At 50.7% G+C, this 24537-nt stretch overlaps 2 protein-coding genes across 3 annotated transcripts in view; one reads left to right on the top strand and one right to left on the bottom strand.

The window, feature by feature from the left end:
• ITGB1BP1 (integrin subunit beta 1 binding protein 1) overlaps positions 1 to 1271 on the bottom strand; it is a 34702-nt gene extending 33431 nt beyond the window's left edge. Inside the window, exon 1 of one of the 2 annotated variants that reach the window (XM_075341091.1) lies at positions 1184 to 1271. The gene's annotated coding sequence lies outside the window, so the exon portion shown is untranslated. Of the gene's footprint in view, positions 1 to 1157 lie in introns of both variants that reach the window. The other variant, XM_075341090.1, reaches the window with a different exon arrangement.
• A 65-nt stretch (positions 1272 to 1336) lies between these two features.
• Positions 1337 to 24537, top strand: part of CPSF3 (cleavage and polyadenylation specific factor 3) — a 122735-nt gene continuing 99534 nt past the window's right edge. The window contains exons 1-2 of the mRNA XM_075341089.1: positions 1337 to 1452; positions 11966 to 12029. Of these exons, the coding sequence (XP_075197204.1) occupies positions 1382 to 1452; positions 11966 to 12029 (135 nt within the window). The 5' untranslated portion in view covers positions 1337 to 1381. The remainder of the gene's footprint in view (positions 1453 to 11965; positions 12030 to 24537) is intronic.

The raw sequence follows: 24537 nt of genomic DNA on the forward strand, positions 1-24537 counted from the left end.
TATTGGTATCCAACAGATATAGTTTTTCATAGCTAGTGACCCATTCACTTTCATAGCGAGTTTGACCAGTAAAGCGGATAAAAAACGGACGTCTCATTATGGGTTTTTTGGGGGGCCCACAAAACAAACATTATCCCCATAGACTTTAAGTCCTCCATATTTTAGCGATGAAGAACACAGGTACGACCTGTACGGGAAACAGATCCGCTGGGGTGAAATGGGGCACTGAAACAATAGTTTAGCAAAAAACTTGTTCCAAAATTGTAACAGCAACAGATATTGCATGGAGCCCATTGAATCTGTTTCCAAGCAATTAATTTGGAGAAAAAAAAAGGGTTTGGCCACCAAATTTACAGAATTTGTTTTTACCTTGTAGGGGGTAGCAGTTTCATCTGGACCCCGGGGGGTTGGGGTTGGTCCCTTTGGTCTTTATGACAGCAATACCCTTAATAATTTAGGGCACCTTGGAGCTTTTGCGCTCATGAGCTTCATGTTATGTGACTGCTCCCCTCCCCAAATGTTGGAAAATAACCAGCTCTCCAGCTCTTCTTTAGTCTGTGCATCTGGGATGGGTGTTACACCACAACCTTCACAAATGTGTGCAAAATCAGTACATTAGGGCCGCGGGGATCCACTTTAACTTACTTGAAAAAGACCTTTACAGTAAAAACAATATTTTTTGGGCCAATAATAAAAGCTACGAGGATTATTCTCCCTCCCATCATCCCCAAATATTCCCAGACCCCTGCCCTGGAAAGCAGCCTGTCAGTTACATTGCCCCTTTTAAATAGGGCAGTTGTGCCTGCGCTGATTACCCAGAGCAGCCAATAGCAGCACTTCTTTCATGGTTTAATCTGCAATGTAAAGAAAAGAGCTGCAATCTGATTGGTCGGTATGAGTGCCTGCTCCCAGGACCAGTAAGATCACTTCTGTCATGTTCTAACCTGCGCTGCAAACATAAAAGCCGCAACCTGATTGGTCGCTATGAGTGCCTGCTCCCAGAACCAATGGGATCACTTCTTTCATGTTCTAACCAGCACTGTGAAGATAAAAGCCGCAACTCCATTGGATCAATGGGTCAAAAGACTAGATATTACTTTTCAACGTAAGTCCCAGTTAGTGGCGAGCATGCAGCGCCGGTATTACCCAGCACACACCTGTTATTATATCATTACCAGCCTACCGAGCCGCTCCTGCCCCTCACTTTAGCGCAGAAACTGTGCAAATCCTCGTCTCCACGCCGGGAGTAAAAAGCATATGGAACCTTACAGTATGTAACACCGTACACCGGAAGTGGCGAGAGATATTCGGACACGGACTGATAGATTGAACGGAGAACCGGAAGTCGGGTTAACCGACTGGGAACGAGGCTGATGTGAAGATGTCTGTGAAGAGGAAAGCGGAGAGTGTGATCCCGGCGGAGGAGAGCGACCAGCTGCTGATCAGACCGCTGTGAGTGCGCCCTCGTATGCCCCCACCCCTGTGGTGTAGGGAGTGAGTGTAGCCCCATGCCCCCACTCCCCCACTCCTATGTGCCCCCACTCCTATGTGCCCCCCTGTGTATACTGCACTTAGGCCGCTCATTCCTGTCCCTCTGGTAGGATCTTGTTTTTTTAAAGGGAACCTGTCAGCAGATTTGGCGATTATAAGCTGCGGCCACCACCAGTGTAGTGTTTTATATATATATATATATATATATATATATATATTTATAGCGTTCTAGACTGCTGTATATAAGTGCCCAGGCCGCTGTGTAGGACATAATCACTATAAGGCTATGTGCGCACGTAGCGTTCTGTCCCTGCAGAAACTTCTGCAGCGATTTGAACAGCACACGTGCGCTTCAAATCGCTGCAGAAACAGTCCATAATGAAAAGCCGATTTCATGCGCTCTGAATGCAGCCCCTCCCATAGACAGAGCAGGGGCTGCATGCAGAGCACACGGAATAAGTGACATGTCACTTCATAGAACGCGTGCTTCGGGCAGTAGCCGAAGCTCTGCGCTCTGATACGCCACGTGAGCACCGGTCATGCATAATCTTCATAGATTGTGCTGGGGACGCAGGACGCATGCAGTTACGCTGCGCTGCAGAACGCAGCGTACCTGCATGAAAACACGCAACGTGCGCACATAGCCTAAGGCTATTCGCACGCTGCATTCTTGATTTGACAAAAAAATGCACCCTTTGGCAGACTTTGAGAACTGTAAAAAAAAAACAAAACAAAAAAAACCTGCATGCTTTTTATATGCGTTTTGGATGCATTTTTTATAGTGCGGTACCACAGCGATTCAGGTTTGTTACATCCTTGTCCCGTCGAGTATGACTGCCTGTTGACAGCAGACAGAGCCGCACGATGAGAATGAACTCTCATGAACTTCACCCAACTTCATTGTCATCGGGCTGCTCTGTCTCTGTGCTGTTATCAACACGGATGAACCTCTGAGGTTAGTGCCAGGACACAGGCAGTAGTGCGGGGTCCGCAGCAGTGACGTCAGAGCTTCACTCAAGTTCACTGTCATCGTGTGGCTCTGTCTCTGTGTCCCAACCTGATTTGCAGTGGCAATTCGGGAAGAGCAGAGTAAGGTTCAGCACTGTCACATCTAATGGGTGCAGCAATTCCAGGTGGCTGCTAGCTGATATTTTTAGGCTGGGGGGCAGCCTAAAAACTATAGGCCACACCAGTCTGAGAATACCAGCTGTGTGGCTTAATCTTGGCTGGGTATCAAGCGGGGGGGGGGTGTGTGTTTAATTTTACTGCACGATATAGACGCGCCCACCGGTGGCTGTGATTGGTTGCAGTGAGACAGCTGTCACTCAGCGTGGGGGTTCGTTTGAATGCAACCAATCATAGGCGCCGGTGGGCAGGGAATATGAGGTTGCCTAATGAGCGTCCGGCACTTTCAGAAGCAGGCAGGAGAAGCCGCCGGAGCAGTGTGACAGCCGCGCAGCGCTCCGCCGATGATCGGGGAGTATGAAGGAGGGAGAGACCGACACTGACAGATCTATCAAAAAACCTGCGTTTTGTTTGTCAAAAAAGCATGCAGAACGCAACAAAAATGCAGTGCAAATGCACAGCTAAACATTTTGGTTGCGTTTTGCCACATCATTCATTTCAATGGGTAGAAAATGCAACCAAATGCTTTTCTTTTAGGCAATGATTTTGACAAAACGCTGCCTAAAAAAAGCAATGTGCGCCTTGAATTTTGCGACTTGTCATAGACTTTGCTGTGGAATCACAACGCATGCATTTTGACATTGACACGGTGCAGTTTTAAGCGTAGCCAAAACGCATGAAAAAAGCACATGTGCACACATTGCATAATGAAAGCATAATGTGCTAGCCCGTAACGGTTACTTTTCAAGACCAAACGGGGAAAAATTATGGAATCACTCAATTATGAGGAAAAAATTATGGAATCACCCTGTAAATTTTAATTTCCAAAACTAACACCTGCATCAAATAAGATCTGCTTGTTAGTCTGCATCTAAAAAGGAGTGATCACATCTTGGAGAGCTGTTGCACCAAGTGGACTGACATGAATCTTGGCTCCAACACGAGAGATGTCAATCGAAGCAAAGGAGAGGATTATCAAACTCTTAAAAGAGGGTAAATCCTCACACAATATTGCAAAAGATGCTGGTTGTTCACAGTCAGCTGTGTCTAAAATCTGGACCAAATACAAACAACATGGGAAGGTTTTTAAAGGCAAACATATACTGGTAGACCAAGGAAGACATCAAAGCATCAAGACAAGAAACTTAAAGCAATATGTCTCCAAAACTGGAAATGCACGACAAAACAAATGAGGAACAAACAGGAGGAAACTGGAGTCAATGTCTGTGACCGAACTGTAAGAAATTTCCTAAAGGAAATGGGATTTACATACAGAAAAGCTAAACAATAAAAAGATGACTGCCTGAAGAAAATGTAAATTTCCACAGTTATTGATATGGGGCTGCATGTCAGGTAAAGGCAGTGGGGAGATGGCTGTCATTACATCTTTAATAAATTCCCAAGTTTACATTGAAATTTTGGACACTTTTCTTATCCCACCAATTGAAAGGATGTTTGGGGATGATTAAATCATTTATCAAGATGATAATGCATCCTGCCATAAAGCAAAAACTGTGAAAACATTCCTTGAAAGAAGACTCATAAGGTCAATGACATGACCTGCAAATAGTCTGGATCTCAATCCAATTGAAAATCTCTGGTGGAAGTTGAAGGAAATGGTCCATGACAAGGCTCCAACCTGCAAAGCTGATCTGCTAACAGCAATCAGAGAAAGTTGGAGCCAGATTGATGAAGATAATGTTTCTTCATCGTTCCTTATGCGAGACCCAGACCATGGGTGTATAGCTTCTGCCTCCGGAGGACACACAAAGTACTACACTAAAAAGTGTAGCTCCTCCCTCCTAGCATATACACCCCCTGGATAACCAAATATAGCCAGTTCAATGCTTTGTGTTCAGGAGGCATACATCCACACATGCATTCTCATCTGATTTTTGATTTTAAAGAGTTTGAAGAAAAGCGGGTCCAAGCTGGACCCCCGGCATGTCCCTTCTCACCCCACTGTGTCGGCGGTGTTGTTAAGGTTGATTTCAAGGCTGGAGCCTTACATGCCGCGCTCCTTCACCATCCCTCGGGCTCTGGCTTGAAGTGGGAGCCAGCACGGTTCTCACTGCTTTGCAGAAGACCGGTCTCCATCCGCAGCCCTTTCAGGACCCTGCCGGACGGAGCACTCATCCCTCAGGGACCTGGCCCTGCGTCTCACAAGCTAAGTATTGAGACGTTATTGTCAGGGGGGTCCCTTGCACTTTAATGTTGGGGAGAGTGTTTTATGTAACCTTTGTGACATTTCCGGCCGATTCTCCGGTTTTCACCAGAGAACCGCGCCGAGGGTGCCTGCGCGCCGGCCGCATTGTAAAATTTAGGCTTCGGCTGCGGCCTACTTTCGTTTTCACTGCCCCTGCATGTCAGTCATGCAGAGGGACAGTGCGGCCCCGCCCACCGGCCGTTCAGCACAGGGGAGGACACTCCTCTCTGAGGAGATGTTTCCCTCCCCTGGATATCTCCTTGGCCCTCCGGTTCCCGCTCTTGGACTAGGCCCCGCCCCCCCTCCTCACTCCGGCGCCATTTTATCAGCGTTCTCACACTGATCGGCGCTGGCTGCTGCATCTCTGCAACCTGTCTGGGGGTCCGAGCTGTGGGATCCGGAGGGCACACAAAACGGTCTGGTAAGCCACAACCTCTGGTTGTGGACCTTCTTATACACTCTTTGGGGGTCATTCTGAAGGAGTGTGTTCTTTACTGCAGAGCCTCCACCTCAGCAGCATGTCTCACACTAGGAGCAAGGCTGCAAGGCTGTACTCAATATGCACTGCATGTAAGCTCGTACTGCCTGAACCGAGCACATATCCTCATTGTGATGCCTGCATGTTGGTGGTGCCTCAGCCTGGAGTCTCCCCAGTGGTCCCTCCGGCTGCTCCGGCCCCGGTGGCTGAATCCCCGGCTTGGGTAGAATCGTTTTCTAAGGCTATCTCCCAGTCCTTTGCCGACTCCATGGGACAGCTGTCCCGGACTCTGCTGAGCATGCATCAGCCCCATTCTCAGGGCGCCTCTGCTGCTTCGGCTCGCTCTGCAGCGCTCACAGAGGATTCTTCATCTGCTCCCAGACCCCGTCCTCCTAAAAGGAGACGCAGGGTCCCCTCTCCTTCCTCGTCCCGCGGCTCCGATTCACGAGCCGACTCGCAGGACGAGGAGGATGTCTTTACTGGGGGCTCGGACGCTACCTCCATGTGCCCCATTGATCTGACCGAGGGTGATGCAGATGTGAGTGATTTGATTGCGTCCATTAATTCTGTACTGGACCTCAATCCGCCAGTATCAGAGGAGCAACCCTCTCTGGCAGAAAAGCACCAGTTTACCTTGCCTAAGAGAACAAGGAGTTGTTCTTTAACCACTCCAGTTTTCAAGCCACTGTGTCCAAGCCCAGAGCCTGTCCTGACAAACGCTTCCCAAAGCGTGGTTCTGATGACCGTTTTCCTTTTCCACCAGAGGTGGTCAAGGAGTGGGCTCACTCACCAAAGGTAGACCCTCCGGTGTCTAGACTCTCAGCCCGGACAGTTGTATCTGTGGCTGATGGCACCTCACTTAAGGATCCCACTGACCGCCAGGTTGACCTCCTGGCCAAGTCTGTCTATGAGGCGGCAGGGGCCTCGTTCTCCCCATCCTTTGCAGCAGTGTGGGCTCTCAAAGCCATCTCTGCTTCCCTAGAGGAGATGCATTCCCTCACTAGGGACTCTATGCCTGAATTGGTTACCTTAACTTCCCAGGCTTCAGCCTTTTTCAGCCTACGCCATGTCTGCCATGCTGGAGGCCTCTCACCGCACTGCGGTGGCCTCCGCTAATTCCATCGCTATCCGTAGGATCTTGTGGGTTCGACAGTGGAAGGCAGATGCTTCCTCAAAGAAGTACCTTGCTGGGCTCCCATTTGCTGGGTCCAGGCTGTTCGGTGAACAACTGGATGAAATAATTAAGGAGGCTACTGGCGGGAAGAGTACTTCCTTGCCACAGACTAAAACCAGGAAACCTGTCCAGGGCAGGAACCAGTCGAGGTTTCGTTCCTTTCGTTCCTCTAACTGGTCGTCCTCTAAGCACTCGGCCTCGTCCACTAACTCCGCAAAGGACCAGAAGCCCACCTGGAGCAAGAAGCCGCGTCCACAAAAGTCCGCAGGAGCTGCTGCCACCAAGGCAGCCTCCTCTTGACTATCTGGCCGAGCCAGCAACGTCCTTGGTCGGTGGCAGACTCTCCCACTTTGGCGACGTGTGGTTTCAACACGTCTCCGATCAGTGGGTGCGGGATATCATCTCCCACGGCTACAGGATAGAGTTCTCTTCCAGCCCGCCAAACAGATTTTTTCTGTCAACTCCCCCCTGCTCCAAGACCGCCACCTTCTCTCAGGCCGTGGCATCCTTGCAGGCCAACTGAGTAATTGTACCGGTTCCCGCCAGGGAACGGTTCAGAGGTTTTTACTTAAATCTCTTCCTAGTCCCCAAAAAGGACGGTTCCTTCCGGCCCATCCTGGATCTCAAGCTTCTCAACAAGCATGTTCAGGTGCGGCACTTTCGCATGGAGTCTCTGCGATCAGTCGTTGCCTCAATGACCCAAGGAGATTTCCTGGCATCCATCGACATCAGAGATGCCTATCTGCATATGCCAATTGCAGTTTCACACCAGCGTTGGCTACGTTTTGCAATCGGAGAGGAACATTTCCAATTCTTGGCTCTCCCCTTCGGGTTAGCCACGGCCCCTCGAGTATTCACCAAGGTCATGGCAGCAGTGGTTGCGGTTCTGCACCTCCAGGGGTTGGCAGTGATTCCTTACCTGGACGACCTTCTTGTCAAGGCTTCATCCAGTGCAGACTGTCAGCGGAGTGTCTCGCTCACTCTCACCACTCTTGTTCAATTCGGGTGGCTTGTCAATCTGCCCAAGTCCACTCTGACCCTGACCCAAAAACTCACGTACCTAGGGATGCAATTCGAGACTCTGCCGGCACTTGTCAAGCTGCCCTTAGTCAAACAGCAGTCCCTCCATCTGGCGGTGCGCTCTCTGTTGAGGCCCCGCCGTCATTCCATCAGGCACCTCATGCAGGTGCTGGGTCAGATGGTGGCGTCAATGGAAGCGGTTCCCTTTGCCCAGTTCCATCTGCGTCCTCTGCAGCTGGACATTCTCCGCTGTTGGGACAAGCGGACTTCTTCCTTGCACAGGTTGGTGGCTCTGTCGCCACAGACCAGGAGCTCTCTTCAGTGGTGGCTTCGGCCCCTCTCTCTGTCTCAGGGACGCTCCTTCCTGACCCCGTCCTGGGTGATCCTCACCACGGATGCCAGTCTATCCGGCTGGGGAGCAGTATTTCTCCACCACCGAGCACAGGGCACTTGGACTCCGTCCGAATCAGCCCTCTCGATCAATGTGCTGGAAATCAGAGCTGTGCTCTTAGCTCTCGTAGCCTTTCACCACCTGTTGGCGGGCAAGCACATTCGAGTCCAGTCAGACAACGCGACAGCAGTTGCCTACATCAATCACCAGGGCGGGACTTGCAGCCGCCTGGCAATGTTGGAGGTTCAACGCATCCTTCAGTGGACGGAGGACTCCAAGTCCACCATATCCGCAGTCCACATCCCAGGCGTAGAAAACTGGGAGGCAGATTATCTCAGCCGTCAAACCGTGGACAACAGCGAGTGGGCTCTGCATCCGGCAGTGTTCCGGTCGATCTGCCGCAAGTGGGGCACTCCGGAAGTGGATCCAATGTCATCCCGGCACAACAACAAGGTTCCGGTTTACGTGGCTCGCTCCCACGATCCTCAAGCCCTTGCAGCGGACGCGCTGGTTCAAGATTGGTCCCAGTTTCGTCTGTCTTACGTGTTTCCCCCTCTAGCTCTCTTGCCCAGAGTCCTGCGCAAGATCAGAATGGAGGGCCGTCGGGTCATACTCATTGCTCCGGACTGGCCCAGGCGAGCTTGGTACCCAGACCTGCTCCGTCTGTCCGTAGAGGTGCCGTGGCATCTCCCGGACTGCCCAGACCTTCTCTCACAAGGTCCGTTTTTCCGCCAGAATTCTGCAGCTCTCAGATTGACGGCGTGGCTCTTGAGTCCTGGATCCTGACGGCTTCCGGCATTCCTCCCGAAGTCATCTCCACTATGACTCAGGCTCGGAAGTCTTCCTCGGCAAAAATTTACCACAGGACTTGGAGAATTTTCCTGTCCTGGTGTCGTTCTTCCGGCCATGCCCCTTGGCCTTTTTCCCTGCCGACCATCCTGTCCTTCCTGCAGTCTGGTCTGCAGCTAGGACTATCCCTCAATTCCCTCAAGGGACAGGTCTCGGCTCTGTCAGTGTTGTTCCAGCGGCGTATCGCCCGGCTGGCTCAGGTGCGCACCTTCATGCAGGGTGCATCTCACATCATTCCGCCTTACCGGCGGCCTCTGGATCCCTGGGACCTTAATCTGGTCCTCACGGCCTTCCAGAAACCCCCTTTTGAGCCACTTAGGGAGGTTTCTTTGTCTCGTCTTCACAGAAAGTGGTCTTTCTAGTGGCCATAACTTCCCTCAGGAGAGTCTCTGATTTGGCTGCGCTCTCTTCGGAGTCACTTTTTTTGGTTTTTCATCAAGACAAGGTGGTTCTCCGTCCGACTCCGGACTTTCTTCCTAAGGTGGTATCTCCTTTCCACCTTAATCAGGATATTTCCCTGCCTTCCTTTTGTCCGGCTCCTGTTCATCGCTTTGAAAAAGCGTTGCATACTCTGGATCTGGTGCGGGCGCTCCGGATCTATGTGTCTCGCACCGCTGTTGTTAGGCGGTGCACCTCTCTTTTTGTGCTGACCACTGGTCGGCGTAAGGGCCTCTCGGCTTCTAAGCCGACCCTAGCTCGTTGGATTAGGTCGGCCATTTCCGATGCCTACCAGTGTACTCAAGTGCCTCCCCAGCCGGGGATCAAGGCACACTCGACCAGAGCTGTCGGTGCCTCTTGGGCTTTCAGGCACCAGGCTATGGCTCAGCAGGTCTGTCAGGCTGCCACTTGGTCCAATCTGCATTCCTTTTCGAAGCACTACCAAGTGCATGCTCATGCTTCGGCAGATGCGAGCTTGGGCAGACGCATCCTTCAGGCTGCTGCCGCCTATTTGTGAAGTTAGGTTTCGCCTACTTCTCAGTTTTCTGTTTATTCCCACCCATGGACTGTTTGAGACGTCCCATGGTCTGGGTCTCCCATAAGGAATAATGAAGAAAAAGAGAATTTTGTTTACTTACCGTAAATTGTTTTTCTTATAGTTCCGACATGGGAGACCCAGCTCCCTCCCTGTTGCCTGTTGGCAGTTTTCTTGTTCCATGTGTTTTCACCGGCTGTTGTTGTAGACAGAGGTTCCGGTTGTTCCGGGTTTTGCTCTATCTCCACTTGTGGGTGAATGTCCTCCTTCAGCTTTTGCACTAAACTGGTTATCCAGGGGGTGTATATGCTAGGAGGGAGGAGCTACACTTTTTAGTGTAGTACTTTGTGTGTCCTCCGGAGGCAGAAGCTATACACCCATGGTCTGGGTCTCCCATGTCGGAACTATAAGAAAAAGAATTTACGGTAAGTAAACAAAATTCTCTTTTTGTCACTCATTAAGTCCATGCATCAGAGACTGCAAGCTACTATAAAAGCCAGAGGTGGTGCAACAAAATACGACTGATGTATTGGAGTGTTATTTTGTTTTTCATGATTCCATAATCTTTTCTTCATAATTGATTTATTCCATAATTTTTCCCTCTGTTTGGTCTTGAAAAGTAATCATTACTGGCTAGCACATTATGTTTTCATGATTTTTTTTTTTTTGTGTTTCTTAAAGCCAGAAAGTTGCCATTTGAAATTACTTTAGTTTTGTGCCATGTCTGTGATCGGCTTTTTTTAAACAAAAGTAAACAACTGAATGAACATCCTCAGAGCCAGGGGAGGCCATAATTTTTGTCAGGGGTTGTATAAGAGCCCACTGGTGGTGGCCGCAGCTTATAGGCCCCAAATCTGGTAACAGGTTCCCTATTAAGTTCTGCAGTCAGTGACATAAGGCCGATTCATGAAAGCTTTCATGCCAGTGTTCTGATGTAAGAAATGTCTTGAAATCCTATAATTTGGGCACAGCAGAAAGAGTATGCGACTTTTATCGTTCTTGTACTATTGTGTTATTGTCCATCTCTGACAAACTGGATGGGGCGAGGGCGTGGTGACTATCCAATACCTGATGAGCGATGGCGCTCGGTACAAGCCATTCTCCGGTAGGGACTGTAGTAGGATTTGTTGCTCGGCGCTGAAAGAGGTGAACCGCACTCATTTGCCGCTTCTTGGTTCATAAACGGGCGTTCACCTCTTCATTACTCCGGGAGAGACTTGACTCCAGAACATCTCATCAAGACCTGCAAGAACAGCTCCGCTCGTTATATATCAGGGCCCAAGTAGTTTTCATTCTCCAGATTTCTGTTTGCATGTCTATAGAAAGAGTACAAGTAAAATATATCTTTGTACCGTGTTAGCCAGTAGAGATAAAAAAATTGTTTAAAAGAACAGAGAGTCCTCAGTGGTTGATACCTTTTAATGGCTAACTGAAAAGATGGTAATAATTGCAAGCTTTCGAGACTACTCAGGTCTCTTCATCAGGCATGGTATAACACAAAATCTGAAGAGTCACGTATTTATACACAACAGGACTTAGAATAGTGCAGTAAAAAAAAAAAAAAAAAAAAAAAAAGAACAAGTTATATGAAACAGAACTATCTCTATGGCAGGGGGACAAGCTGTTCTAGCCATAAATACTGCTGCAGTTCAGTGTGAAAGTTTTATTGTCCTTTGATAAGGGTCTGGTCCAGGGCTGTGACACGCTCGGATGGTCAGAGTCCTCTGACCATCCGAGCGTGTCACAGCCCTGGACCAGACCCTTATCAAAGGACAATAAAACTTTCACACTGAACTGCAGCAGTATTTATGGCTAGAACAGCTTGTCCCCCTGCCATAGAGATAGTTCTGTTTCATATAACTTGTTCTTTTTTTTTTTTTTTTTTTACTGCACTATTCTAAGTCCTGTTGTGTATAAATACGTGACTCTTCAGATTTTGTGTTATACCATGCCTGATGAAGAGACCTGAGTAGTCTCGAAAGCTTGCAATTATTACCATCTTTTCAGTTAGCCATTAAAAGGTATCAACCACTGAGGACTCTCTGTTCTTTTAAACAATTTTTTTATAGAAAGAGTAATCAATGGTTCTGGAAGTTTGATTCGGGAATCAACATTACACCTGAAAATAAGAAACTTTTGTAATGTATTTTAGAGAAATCTGCTTCATTCACCTGCAGGACTGATCTTTCATATCATTCTCAAGAATCTTAGGTTAAATCTGTCAGCAGTTCTAATGGCTTTCCTTGTGTATTTTTCAGCGGGGCTGGTCAGGAGGTCGGCAGATCATGTATTATTTTAGAATTCAAAGGAAGAAAGATCATGGTGAGTGACCACCTCTGGCATCAAGGACGTCATTATTTTTAGTGTGATTTACTTGCCAATTTTCTCGACTTAGCCATAAACTCCCTTTAAGCTATGTGCCCACGGGGAAAGTGTCCTGTGGATTTATCCGCAGGAGCTCCATGAATCCGCAGCACAACTTTGTCTGTTTCCATGCTGCGGTTTATTTGCGGAATGTCCTGCGGATATGCTGCGGGCATTCTGCATTGAGGATACAGTACCATGGCTTCAGCACTGCATCCTCAATGCAGAACAAGTGCTGGAGTGATCGGGGCGTTCATACTTACCTCCACTACGCAGCACTTCACTTTCCGGCCGTGTCTGTCTTCACAGTGCAGGTGAAGGTGGGCGGGCCTGAACTAGCTCCGGCTGTCACATGACCGGAGCTCGTGCAGGCCCCGCCCACCTCCTGCTGCCCGCTCCTGGCTCCACCGCGCTCCTCTGCACCGGAGGAAGTGACTCCGGTGTCTGCTATCAAGGCAGGTAAGTATGGGACCCTGTGGAAAAATCCGCAGGAATAATTCACATGCTGCAGATTTTTCCACAGGGAAATCCGCATTATTTCCGCTGCGGAAAAAAAACGCAGCATGTGCACAGCACTCCCCAAATGCCATAGAAATGGCCAGGGACTCGCTGTACTGCGGATTTTTCAAAAATCTGCAGAATTTCCACGAAAAAATCGCGGCAAATTTTCCACAGCGTGGGCACATAGCCTATCAGTGCAGAATGACTGTTCAAACCAAGCACGGGTGATTTTAAGTGCACCTTCACACTTTTTTTTTATTTCTATTTCTCAGGGTCTTTGAAGTCAGAGCTGTAAATCAAAGAAGGTGGGGGGAGTGTAGATAGAGGGAAAACAGGTAGGAGGGAAGGTGCATGTAAAGGTTTGCCAACTCCAAAACCTCCATATCGGTGGATGGCAGAGTCCTTCAGATTAGCAGGGATCTCCAGCAGCTGAAAACGCGTCTACACAGCTGCAAGCGGATTACAACTGATTCGTCGTGGTGGTGTCGTATGTTGATGAAGTATTCTAAGGATTAATAATCAATATAAAAGTAATGGACAGCCTATTTTGAAGGGATTGTTGACCTTTGGGGACAAGTTTTTATTTCTACCTTGAATACATATATTTTTGGCTAAAAATCATATTCTCATTTCCTTCATTGGGGGACACGAGAGCAGTGGTGTACACTACTACCAACAGGCGGCTGACACTAAGAAAATAAAAACATTTTGCTATTCAGAACCATTAAAATTTTAATTTTTTTTTCTGTTCTAGACTCTGTTGTACGGTGTATTATAATGTAATAATGGTGAATGGGTTAACTGAAAATCTTGTCAGTAAGCTTGCAATGATGGTCTTTCAGGGAGATTGTAACTTTTATTACTCTTGGGGTGAGCTCACACTGGCGTATAGCTAACATATACAGTGCTGGCCAAAAGTATTGGCACCCCTGCATTTCTATCAGCTAATACTCAGTTTCTTCTTGAAAATGATTGCAATCACAAATTCTTTGGTATTATCTTCATTTAATTTGTCTTCAATGAAAAAAAAAATAAAAAATTGTCATAAAGCCAAATTGGATATAATTCCACACCAAACATAAAAAAGGGGGTGGACAAAAGTATTGTCACTGTTGGAAAAATCATGTGATGCTTCTCTAATTTGTGTAATTAACAGCACCTGTAACTTACCTGTGGCACCTAACAGGTGTTGGCAATAACTAAATTACACTTGCAGCCAGTTGACGTGGATTAAAGTTGACTCAACCGCTGTCCTGTGTCCTTGTGTGTACCACGTTGAGCATGGAGAAAAGAAAGACCAAAGAACTGTCTGAGGACTTGAAAATCCAAATTGTGAGGAAGCATGAGCAATCTCAAGGCTACAAGTCCATCTCCAATGACCTGAAAGTTCCTGTGTCTACGGTGCGCAGTGTCATCAAGAAGTGTAAAGCCCATGGCACTGTGGCTAACCTCCCTAGATGTGGAAGGAAAAGAAAAATTGACGAGAGATTTCAATGCAAGATTGTGCGGATGGTGGATAAAGAACCTCGACTAACGTCCAAACAAGTTCAAGCTGCCCTGCAGTCCGAGAGTACAACAGTGTCAACCCGTACTATCCGTTGGCTTCTGAATGAAAAGGGACTGTATGGTAGGATACCCAGGAAGACCCCACTTCTTATGTTCTCTGGTCAGATGAGACAAAAGGAGAGCTTTTTGGGAAAAGCCATCAACATAGAGTTTACAGGGGAAAAAAGAGGCATTCAAAGAAAAAAACACGGTCCCTACAGTCAAACATGGCGGAGGTTCCCTGATGTTTTGGATTTGCTTTGCTGCCTCTGGCACTGGACTGCTTGACCGTGTGCATGGCATTACAAAGTCTGAAGACTACCAACAAATGTTGCAGCATAATGTAGGGCCCAGTGTGAGAAAGCTGGGTCTTCCTCAGAGGTCATGGGTCTTCCAGCAGGAAAATGACCCAAAGCACACTTCAAAAAGCACTAGAAAATGGTTTGAGAGAAAGCACTGGAGACTACTAAAGTGGCCAGCAATGAGTCCAGACCTGAACCCCATAGAACACCTGTGGAGAGATCTCAAAATGGCAGTTTGGAGAAGGCCCCTTCAAATCTCAGGAACCTGGAGCAGTTTGCCAAAGAAGAATGGTCTAAAATTCCAGCAGAGCATTGTAAGAAACTCATTGATGGTTACCAGAAAAGGTTGCTCGCAGTCATTTTGGCTAAAGGTTGTGCAACCAAGTATTAGGCTAAGGGTGCCAATACTTTTGTCTGGCCCATTTTTGGAGTTTTGTGTGAAATGATCAATGATTTGATTTTTGTTTCATTCTCTTTTGTGTTTTTTCATTGCAAGCAAAATAAATGAAGATAATAATACCAAAGAATTTGTGATTGCAATAATTTTCAAGAAGAAACTGAGTATTATCTGACAGAATTGCAGGGGTGCCAATACTTTTGGCCAACACTGTAACTTGGATGAGTGCGATCTGAGGTTTTGTCAGGTAGCATTTGCTCCAATGTTATATAATCGGGCAATTCCAACCAGTATTTTGTTCTCATGCCAATTCAGCATGAGAGAGAAGACGCTGCATGCTACGGTTGATGGCTTATATCGGATGGCACACATGCGTTCACTCGTTCGGATGGCGGGCACTCATTCACTTGTAGATACGCAGCACAACCACTTTAGGTTCCCTGACTGTCCTGTCCCAGCATTGTATCCATTCTATGGGACTCCATAGAGAATTGTTTTCTAAAGCTATAGTTCCGTCTCTTATGTACATTATTGGATGTGTCTTTGCTGCTCCACAAACATAACATTGATTCAGGAGGAAAAAAAACCCCCATGCCTGCTACTGGCCGAGTATCACGAATCCGAGTATTTCGATACTCTCTAATCCAGGGTTCCCCAACTCCAGTCCTCGAGGGCCGCCAACAGTGCATGTTTTCAGGATTTCCTTAGCATTGCATGGGTGTTGGAATCACCAACTGTGCAGGTGATTAAATTATCACATGTGCAATACTAAGGAAATCCTGAAAACGTGCACTGTTGGCGGCCCTTGAGGACTGGAATTGGGAACCCATGCTCTAATCATTAGTGAAGATGCACAGTGCCCTGTAAATCTGATATTAATTTACCATTGTAATCATTGGTTGTCAATTCTCTGATCCCAGGAAACCATTTTTTTTTTTACATAAAGCTAAGGAGTCCAGAATGAGTGAGTGAACTGTACTGCTAAAGTACCAAAAAAGCAGTTTTTGTTTGTTTTTTTTTGTTTTCTTCCAGCATTGGAGTGATACTTTAAATTTAAGCCCCCTGTTATGTACTCTCCTTTCAGTGGCTTCACTTTCTTGATCGCTTCATTGGGGGACATCGAGACCATGGGTTGTATGCTGCTGCCACTAGGAGGCGACACTAAGCAAAACAAGGAAAACTCCTATGCAGTATACAACCACCAACTGGCAATCATTCCTCAGTTTAAGCTTAGTGTCCATAGGAGGTGGACACACTTGGGGCTGCTCCCGGCCCCTTAGGTTTGTATTTTTAATTTTTTCCCCTTTTTCGTTTGACACAGCTCGTCGGGCGACAGGGTGTAATCGCTCACCCTGCTCTCCCCCCTAGAGACCGGTCGCACAGAAGTGGGGTCCGTCCGCCACTTCCGTTGTCCTCCGTGTCTGTCTGGCAGGACCCTACCCCCCTAACACTCTCAAGACTGTTTGGGGGGCATCCGCACAGAAGGACAGGCGGATGGTCCTTGCCCCCCTCCCCCTGCACGCTCGCCCTCCACAGCCGGCCTGATCAGGGAGGGGAGACGAAAAAATCACCGGAAGATACTCGTCTCCCTAGGTATTTCCCAGGAGGCCAGCATCAAGCCAGGATCAGGAGGACTATCAGCCTTCGGGACAGGTACCCATCCCTTGTCCCGGGTCATGGGGGGTTCCGTCTTAAAAAAAAAAAAAAATAAATAAAAAAAAAAAAAAAAAAAAAGAGGGAAAGGAAGGAATTAGGACCCTTAGCATTAGCTTACCCCTGGTCAGATCCCCTTTCATACAGGCTCTGCCCCCGCCCCCGCTCTCGTCCTCGGCACCGTTCTCCGGCTCCCCCTGCGGTCTCATCCCTAAAATTTAGCCCCCGGCTTCTCTTCAGGCCTAGCTCCCGGCCGGCCACGCCCCCTCCCGGCCGGCCTATCGCACGGGTCCTTACTTTCCAACAGGCCCGCCCGCTCTAGCAGCCATTCCCTGCAGGCCTCTGCGCGCTCTTTCTGCCCGCTCTTTCTGCCCGCTCTTTCTGCCCACTCCCGGCTCTCCTTTCACTCAGCCAATCCCGGCTCCCGGCAGCGCGCCGTTTTTTCGCGCTTCTTTACCGCTCCTCCCCCAGCCCGGACTCCTCAGTAGCGCCATTACAGCCTGAGACGCTTCTGGGCAGCGGCAGCGTTCCGGTGCAGCCCCCCACAGACTAACCTGCAGCCCTCCGGAGCCCCCACCTCTGCTCCCTCAGCCTGCAGCTTCAGGACACAGCGCCAGCTTCAGACAGCAGCATCAGCACACACAGGACGCCAGAGTCTGGGTAAGCTCTGCCACTGGGAGGCAGCTCCTTCCCCAGTCCCCATCCTCCTGGCATCCTCTGCTCTGATCTCTCTCTCTCTCTCTCTCTCTCTCTCTCTCTCTCTCCTTCCCTCTCTCCCTGCTGTCCCATGTCCAGCACAAGAGCGACCCGCTCTCAGCCACAGGCCATAGTGCTTCACTTCGCCTGCACCTCTTGTCTAAAAAAGTTTCCCTCAGGGCAGTCCTCCTCCACCGGCCTAGCCTGTAGCACCCCTACCATGACTACTACGGAGCCCCCCACTGCCCGTAACGAGGACTCTGCCCCCATGCCTGGGTGGGCCTCAGCTCTCTCTCAGTCCGTGGACAACTTAACTAAGATGTCGCAGACCTTAGCCTCGGCCATAGACCGTCTGCCCGCCTCCTCCTCTGGAGTCCCCCCGGTGATCCAGAGCGAGTCTGAGCCCGCAGCGCCTCCAGCCCGGCAGGGCAGAACTCACAGGAGGTCTAGGAAGCGGTCCCTCTCAGGGTCATCCTCCAGCTCTCCTAGCCCCGCTATGGCCTCCAGAGCATCACGCTCTCTGTCCCCTGCCTCTTCTGCGGCAGCTCCAGATTCGGACCAGGACTCTGTTTCTGACTCCGATCTGGACTCTGAACATATATCCAAGCTGACCGGTATGATGGACAGTCTGGTCATTGCTGTCAATCAGACCCTAGAGGTGAAGGATGTTGATCCGGCGCCTACCAGTTAATCAGTCCCTTTCAAAAGAGCCAAGAAGCTGCCAAGAAGCTTTGGCAACCACAGGGAGTTTGAGGATATTTTCTCCAGACAGTGGGAACATCCCGACAAGCGTTTCCAGAAGCGCAAGCGGGCACAGGTCCTTTATCCCTTTCCACCGGAACTTCTTCAGAAGTGGTCAGTGGCCCCTTCAGTGGATCCTCCGATCTCCCGACTCTCATCCAGCACCACCTTGCCGCTGTCTGATGGCGCCTTCCTGAAGGATCCCTCGGACAGGACCATAGAATCCTTAGCCAGGTCGGCCTTTGAAGCCTCCAGCTCTGCCATCACTCCAGCCTTTGCAGCCACTTGGGTTTCCAAGGCTGTCTTCGCCTGGGCAAGGCTCCTTCGGCGTGGTATCCTAGCTGACGCTCCCAGACCCGAGCTGGCAGATCTGGCAGATCAGATCACACATGCCGGAAAATATCTAATCGCTGCGTCCCTCGACTGCTGCTTCCGCTGCCCTGGCAGCCGGCAACATTACTGCAATCCGCAGAGCCCTGTGGCTTAAAGCGTGGAACGCGGACTCAGCATCCAAAAAGTCCCTCACCAGTCTTCCCTTTGTTGGTGCCAGACTCTTCGGAGAAAAACTGGACAAGATCATCTCTGAGGCTACGGGGGGCAAGAGTACCTTCCTCCCCCAACAGAGGATTCCCCGTGCCCCTCCAAAGCGGCGGGCTTTTCCCTTTCGCCCCTTTCGTCAATTCTCTACCAACACCAACACACGTCGTGAGCGGTCCCCAGCACGTCAGGAGAGACGGAAGCCCTCCTTTAAGGCAACACCTCACTGGCGTTCCTGGCGTTCCCGTGGCCAGCAGTCCAAGCCCTCCAGCTTCAGATCCAACAGATTCTCCTCCGCATGACTTGGCTCCCGTCCCAGGATCCTCATCCAGGGTCGGCGGTCGTCTCCTCATGTTCAGAAGCATGTGGCTTTCCGTGATAGACTACGCCTGGGTTTGAGACGTCGTCTCTCACGGCTACAAGATAGTTTTCTTCGCTCCCATGCTCACGCTTCGTCCAGTCCAAACCCCCCAAGGATCCCTCCCTCACCAAGGGCTTCTTCGCAGCCATCCAGTCCATGCGAGACTCTGGGGTCATCACCCCCGTCCCCCCTCAAGACAGATTCCGGGGTTTTTATTCAAACCTCTTCGTGGTACCGAAGAAGAATGGCACAGTCCACCCCATTCTGGATCTCAAGCGCCTCAACAGGCGGATCCGTCTCCGGCGATTCCCCATGGAGTCTCTCCACTCAGTGATAGCGTCCATGGAACCCGGGGAGTTCCTTTGCTCGGTGGACATCCAGGACGCCTATCTCCACATCCCAATCTTTCCAGCTCATCAGAGATTTTTACGTGGTTCAGGGGCAACACTTTCAGTTCACTGCTCTCCCATTCGGGCTCTCGACAGCTCCCAGAGTCTTCACCAAGGTGATGGCTACTGTCATGGCTATTCTTCGGACCCGGGGAATTCTAGCCATCCCGTATCTGGACGACATTTTGATCAAGGCTCCCTCGGCGTCGGAGTGCCGCGACAGTCTCAACATCACTCTGGATACTCTAACCCGTCTCAGCTGGTTGATCAACAGACCAAAGTCATCTCTGATCCCGACTCAACGCATCTCATTCCTCGGCATGATCTTCGACACCACGCAGGTGAGGGTTCTTCTGCCCAAGGACAAGCTCTCAGCTATCCTCAGGGGGATTTGGAAGCTCCAACGCGCACCCCGTTGCTCCCTTCGGTACTGAATGAGCATTCTCGGAAAGATGGTGGCGTCAATGGAAGCGGTGCCCTACAGTCAATTCCATACTCTCCCTCTTCAGGGTCTCCTTCTCGCAGCATGGGACAAGTCTCTTCACTCCCTGGATCGGCCAATTGCGATCCCTCCTCGAGTCAGAGAGTCATTGGAATGGTGGAAATGCTCTCCCCTCACCCTCCAAGGGAGATCATTTCTTCCCCTTCGATGGAAGGTCATCAAAACAGACGCCAGCCTGCGAGGATGGGGAGCCACATTCCAGGACCTCACAGTTCAGGGTCGCTGGACCGAGCCGGAAACCAAGCTTCCCATCAACATCTTGGAACTCATGTCAGTTCGCCTGGCTCTCTTTCATTGGAAGGCTCTGCTTCGCGGACACCCAGTTCGGGTGCAGTCCGACAATGCAACCACTGTGGCCTACATAAACCATCAGGGCGGAACACGCAGCCGAGCGGCGATGAGAGAGGTATCTCAAATCCTCGACTGGGCCGAACAGAACATCCAAGCGATTTCGGCGGTCCACATCCCGGGCAGTCCACATCCCGGGTGTGGACAATTGGGCCGCCGACTTCCTCAGCCGAGAAGGCATCGACGCGGGAGAGTGGTCCCTCAATCCCAGAATCTTCCAGCAGATCTGTTCCAGGTGGGGGACCCCCGACGTGGATCTCCTGGCCTCCAGGTGGAATCACAAGGTGCACCAGTTCATCTCCAGAGCAAGAGACCCACTGGCGCTCGCAACGGACGCCCTAGCGATCCCCTGGTCGCAGTTCTCTCTGCCGTACCTCTTTCCTCCGCTTCCGCTTATCCCCAAGCTAGTCAAGAAGATCAAAGCGGAAGGAGTTCCGGTGATTCTCGTGGCCCCAGATTGGCCCCGTCGCCCGTGGTACGCAGAGCTCGTGCACCTTCTCACCGACGTTCCGTGGAGACTTCCAGACGTCCAGGACCTTCTCACTCAGGGGCCTTTTCTTCACCAGAATTCACAGTCGCTCAATTTAACGGTATGGCTGTTGAAGCCGCAGTACTAACTTCCTCGGGATTCTCAGAAAGGGTCGTCCAGACAATGATCAAAGCACGGAAGCCTTCCTCTTCCCGCATCTACCACCGGACGTGGAAGGCCTATTTCCGCTGGTGCGAAGCTAACCAGGTCACAGCCATGACCTTCTCCTTGCCAGTTCTGTTGTCCTTCCTGCAGTCTGGTCTGGATGCTGGTTTAGCACTCGGCTCCCTCAAGGGCCAAGTGTCTGCTCTTTCCATTCTCTTTCAAAAGAGAATTGCCTCTCGCTCACAGGTTCGCACATTCATTCAGGGGGCTGCGCATGCGGTGCCCCCCGTTCAACCTCCGGTGGATCCCTGGGACCTCAACCTGGTTCTGTCTGTTCTCCAGCATTCCCCCTTCGAACCTATGCAGGAGGTGTCTCTAACGTTCCTCTCTTGGAAGGTCGCCTTCTTAGTTGCCATCACGTCAATCAAGCGGGTATCTGAACTAGCGGCACTTTCCTGCCGCTCTCCATATCTTGTCTTCCACCAGGATAAGGTAGTCCTTCATCCGGTACCGTCCTTTCTGCCCAAGGTGGTCTCCTCTTTTCATCTAAACGAGGACATTGTTCTTCCCTCCTTTTGTCCGAACCCTTCGCACCCTCGTGAGGTTCTTCTCCACAGGCTGGACTTGGTCAGAGCTCTCCGCTGGTACATTTCAAGGATGTCTCATTTCAGACGGTCGGATTCCCTCTTTGTGCTTCCGTCCGGCCCGCGCAGAGGCCTACCTGCCTCCAAGTCCTCCATTGCGCGATGTATTCGCTCTGCCGTACTGGAAGCCTACCGGGTAAGAGGGAGAACGCGCCCACTCAGGATTACGGCCCATTCCACCAGGGCGTTGGGAGCCTCGTGGGCGGTCCGTCACCACGCTCCAGCGTCGCAGCTTTGCAAAGCGGCCACCTGGTCTTCGCTCCACACTTTCACAAAGTTCTACAGGGTCCACACTTTCGCATCCTCCGATGCGAGCCTCGGTAGACGAGTTCTGCAGGCTGCAGTGGACCGAGGTCAGCCCTGAGAGTAACATTAGACCCACCCGTGGGACAGCTTTAGGACGTCCCATGGTCTCTGTGTCCCCCAATGAAGCGATAAAGAAAAGTAGATTTTGGGTACTCACCGTAAAATCTCTTTCTTGGAGCCTTCATTGGGGGACACAGCACCCGCCCTTGTGTTGGACATATGTTACTGTTCAATGTTACTGTTGAATGTTGATTTTGATGTTCACTTCTGTAAGATTGTTCGTTCTTTCTTGTTGTCTCCTATTGCTTTCTCACTAACTGAGGAATGATTGCCAGTTGGTGGGTGTATACTGCATAGGAGGAGTTTTCCTTGTTTTGCTTAGTGTCGCCTCCTAGTGGCAGCAGCATACAACCCATGGTCTCTGTGTCCCCCAATGAAGGCTCCAAGAAAGAGATTTTACGGTGAGTACCCAAAATCTACTTTTCTTTATCGTTCCTATGGGAGACCCAGACCATGGGTGTTTAGCTTCTGCTTCCGGAGGACACACAAAGTACTACACTTAAAAGTGTAGCTCCTCCCTCTGAGCTTAAAGCGGGTCCAAGTCTGGACTCCAGGCATGTCCCTTCTCACCCCACTGTGTCGGCGGTGTTGTTAAGGTGGATTCCAAGGCTGGAGCCTTACATGCCGCGCTCCTTCACCATCCCTTCTGGGCTCTGGCTTGAAGTGGGAGCCAGCACGGTCTCCATGCTTGGCAGGAGACCGGTCTCCATCCGCAGCCCTTTAGGATCCTGCTGGACCGGAGCACTCATCCCCAGGTACTTGGAACCCTGCGTCTCAGCAAGCTAAGTACCTGAGACGTTTATATATTGGGGGTCCCTGTACTTTATTGTTGTGGGAGAGTGTGCTGACTGTGTTTTATGACATTTCCGGCGGGTTCTCTGGCTGTCGCCTGAGAACCGCGCCGATGGTGCCTGCGCGCCGGCCGCGCCGCTCAGATTTAGGCCCCAGCTTCGCCGGAGGCCTAGTTTCGGTTTCACTGCCCTCGCATGTCATTCATGCAGAGGGACAGGCTCGGCTCCTCCCGGCGGCCGTTCTGCACAGGGGAGGGACACTCCCCACTGCAGTGTGTGTCCCCTCCCCTGTAGGTCTCTATGGCCCTCCAGATCCCGCTCTTCAAGCAAGTCCCGCCCCCTCTCTTCGCTCCGGCGGCCATTTTCTCAGCGTTCTCTCTGCAAGCGCTGGTCTGCAGCACCTCTGCTGAGTTGCTGTGCTTGGGGGTCCGGGCTTCGGGATCTGGAAGGCACACAACACCGCTCCAGCGGTCTGGTAAGCCACAACCGGTCAACCGGTCTGTGGACCTCTGAATATACTCTCTGGGGTTCATTCTCTGGCAGAGCCCCCACTCCAGCAGCATGTCTCACACGAGGAGCAAGGCTCCAAAGCTGTATTCAGTATGCACTGCATGTAAGCTCCTGCTGCCTGAACCGAGCATATTCCCATATTGTGATGCCTGCTCTAACCTAGCGGTGCCTCAGCCTGGAGTCTCACCCCCAGTGGTCTCTCAGGCTGCTCCTGCTCCTGTGGCTGAACCCCCGGCTTGGGTAGAATCCTTTTCTAGGTCTATCTCCCAGTCTTTTGCTGACTCCATGGGACTTCGGTCCAGGACTTTGCTGAACATGTATCAGCCCCTTTCACAGGGTGCCTCTGCTGCTAGGGGTCTCTCAGGACCGGAGCTCACAGAGGATTCATCATCTGGTCCCAGACCCCGTCCTTCTAAGAAGAGACGCAGGGTTCCCTCTCCTTCCTCGTCCCGCGGCTCTGATTCAGGAGCTGACTCGCGGGATGAGGAGGATGCCTTTACAGGGGGCTCGGAGGTTAACTCCATGTACCCCATTGATCTGTCCGAAAGTGACTCAGATGTTAGTGATTTGATTGCGTCCATTAATTCTGTACTGGATCTCAATCCGCCAGTATCAGAGGAGCAACCCTCTCTGGCAGAAAAGCACCAGTTTACCTCGCCTAAGAGAGTAAAGAGTGTGTTCTTTAACCACTCCAGTTTTCAGGCCGCTGTGACCAAGCCCAGGGCCTGTCCTGACAAACGCTTCCCAAAGCGTGGTTCTGATGACCGCTTTCCCTTTCCACCTGAGGTGGTCAAGGAGTGGGCTCATTCCCCAAAGGTAGACCCCCCGGTGTCTAGACTCTCAGCCCGGACCGTTGTATCGGTGGCTGATGGCACCTCTCTTAAGGATTCCACTGACCGCCAGATTGACCTTCTGGCCAAATCCGTATATGAAGCGGCGGGGGCTTTGTTCTCCCCGACTTTTGCAGCAGTGTGGGCTCTCAAAGCCATCTCTGCTTCTCTAGAGGAGATGCATTCCCTCGCCAGGGAATCTATGCCCGAAATGGTTACCTTAACTTCCCAAGCTTCAGCTTTTTCATCCTATGCCATGTCTGCCATGCTGGAAGCTTTTCACCGCATTGCGGTGGCTTCGGCTAATTCCCTCGCTATCCGCAGGATCTTATGGCTTCGAGAGTGGAAGGCAGATGCTTCTTCAAAGAAGTACCTTGCTGGACTCCCTTTTGCTGGGTCCCGGCTGTTCGGTGAACAGCTGGATGAAATTATTAAGGAAGCTACTGGCGGGAAGAGTACTTCCATGCCACAAACCAAAACCAGGAAACCTGTCCAGGGTAGGAATCAGTCGAGGTTTCGTTCCTTTCGTTCCTCCAACTGGTCCTCCTCTAAGCCCTCGGCCTCGTCCACTAACTCAGCCAAGGACCAGAAATCCAAAGGCGCGTCCACAAAAGACCGCAGGAGGTGCTGCCACAAAGGCAGCCTCCTCGTGACTATCTGTCCGCGCCAGCAACGTCCTTAGTCGGTGGCAGGCTCTCCCACTTTGGCGACGTGTGGTT

Source organism: Anomaloglossus baeobatrachus, chromosome 3, assembly GCF_048569485.1.
Source record: "Anomaloglossus baeobatrachus isolate aAnoBae1 chromosome 3, aAnoBae1.hap1, whole genome shotgun sequence".
NCBI classification, from domain to species: domain Eukaryota; kingdom Metazoa; phylum Chordata; class Amphibia; order Anura; family Aromobatidae; genus Anomaloglossus; species Anomaloglossus baeobatrachus.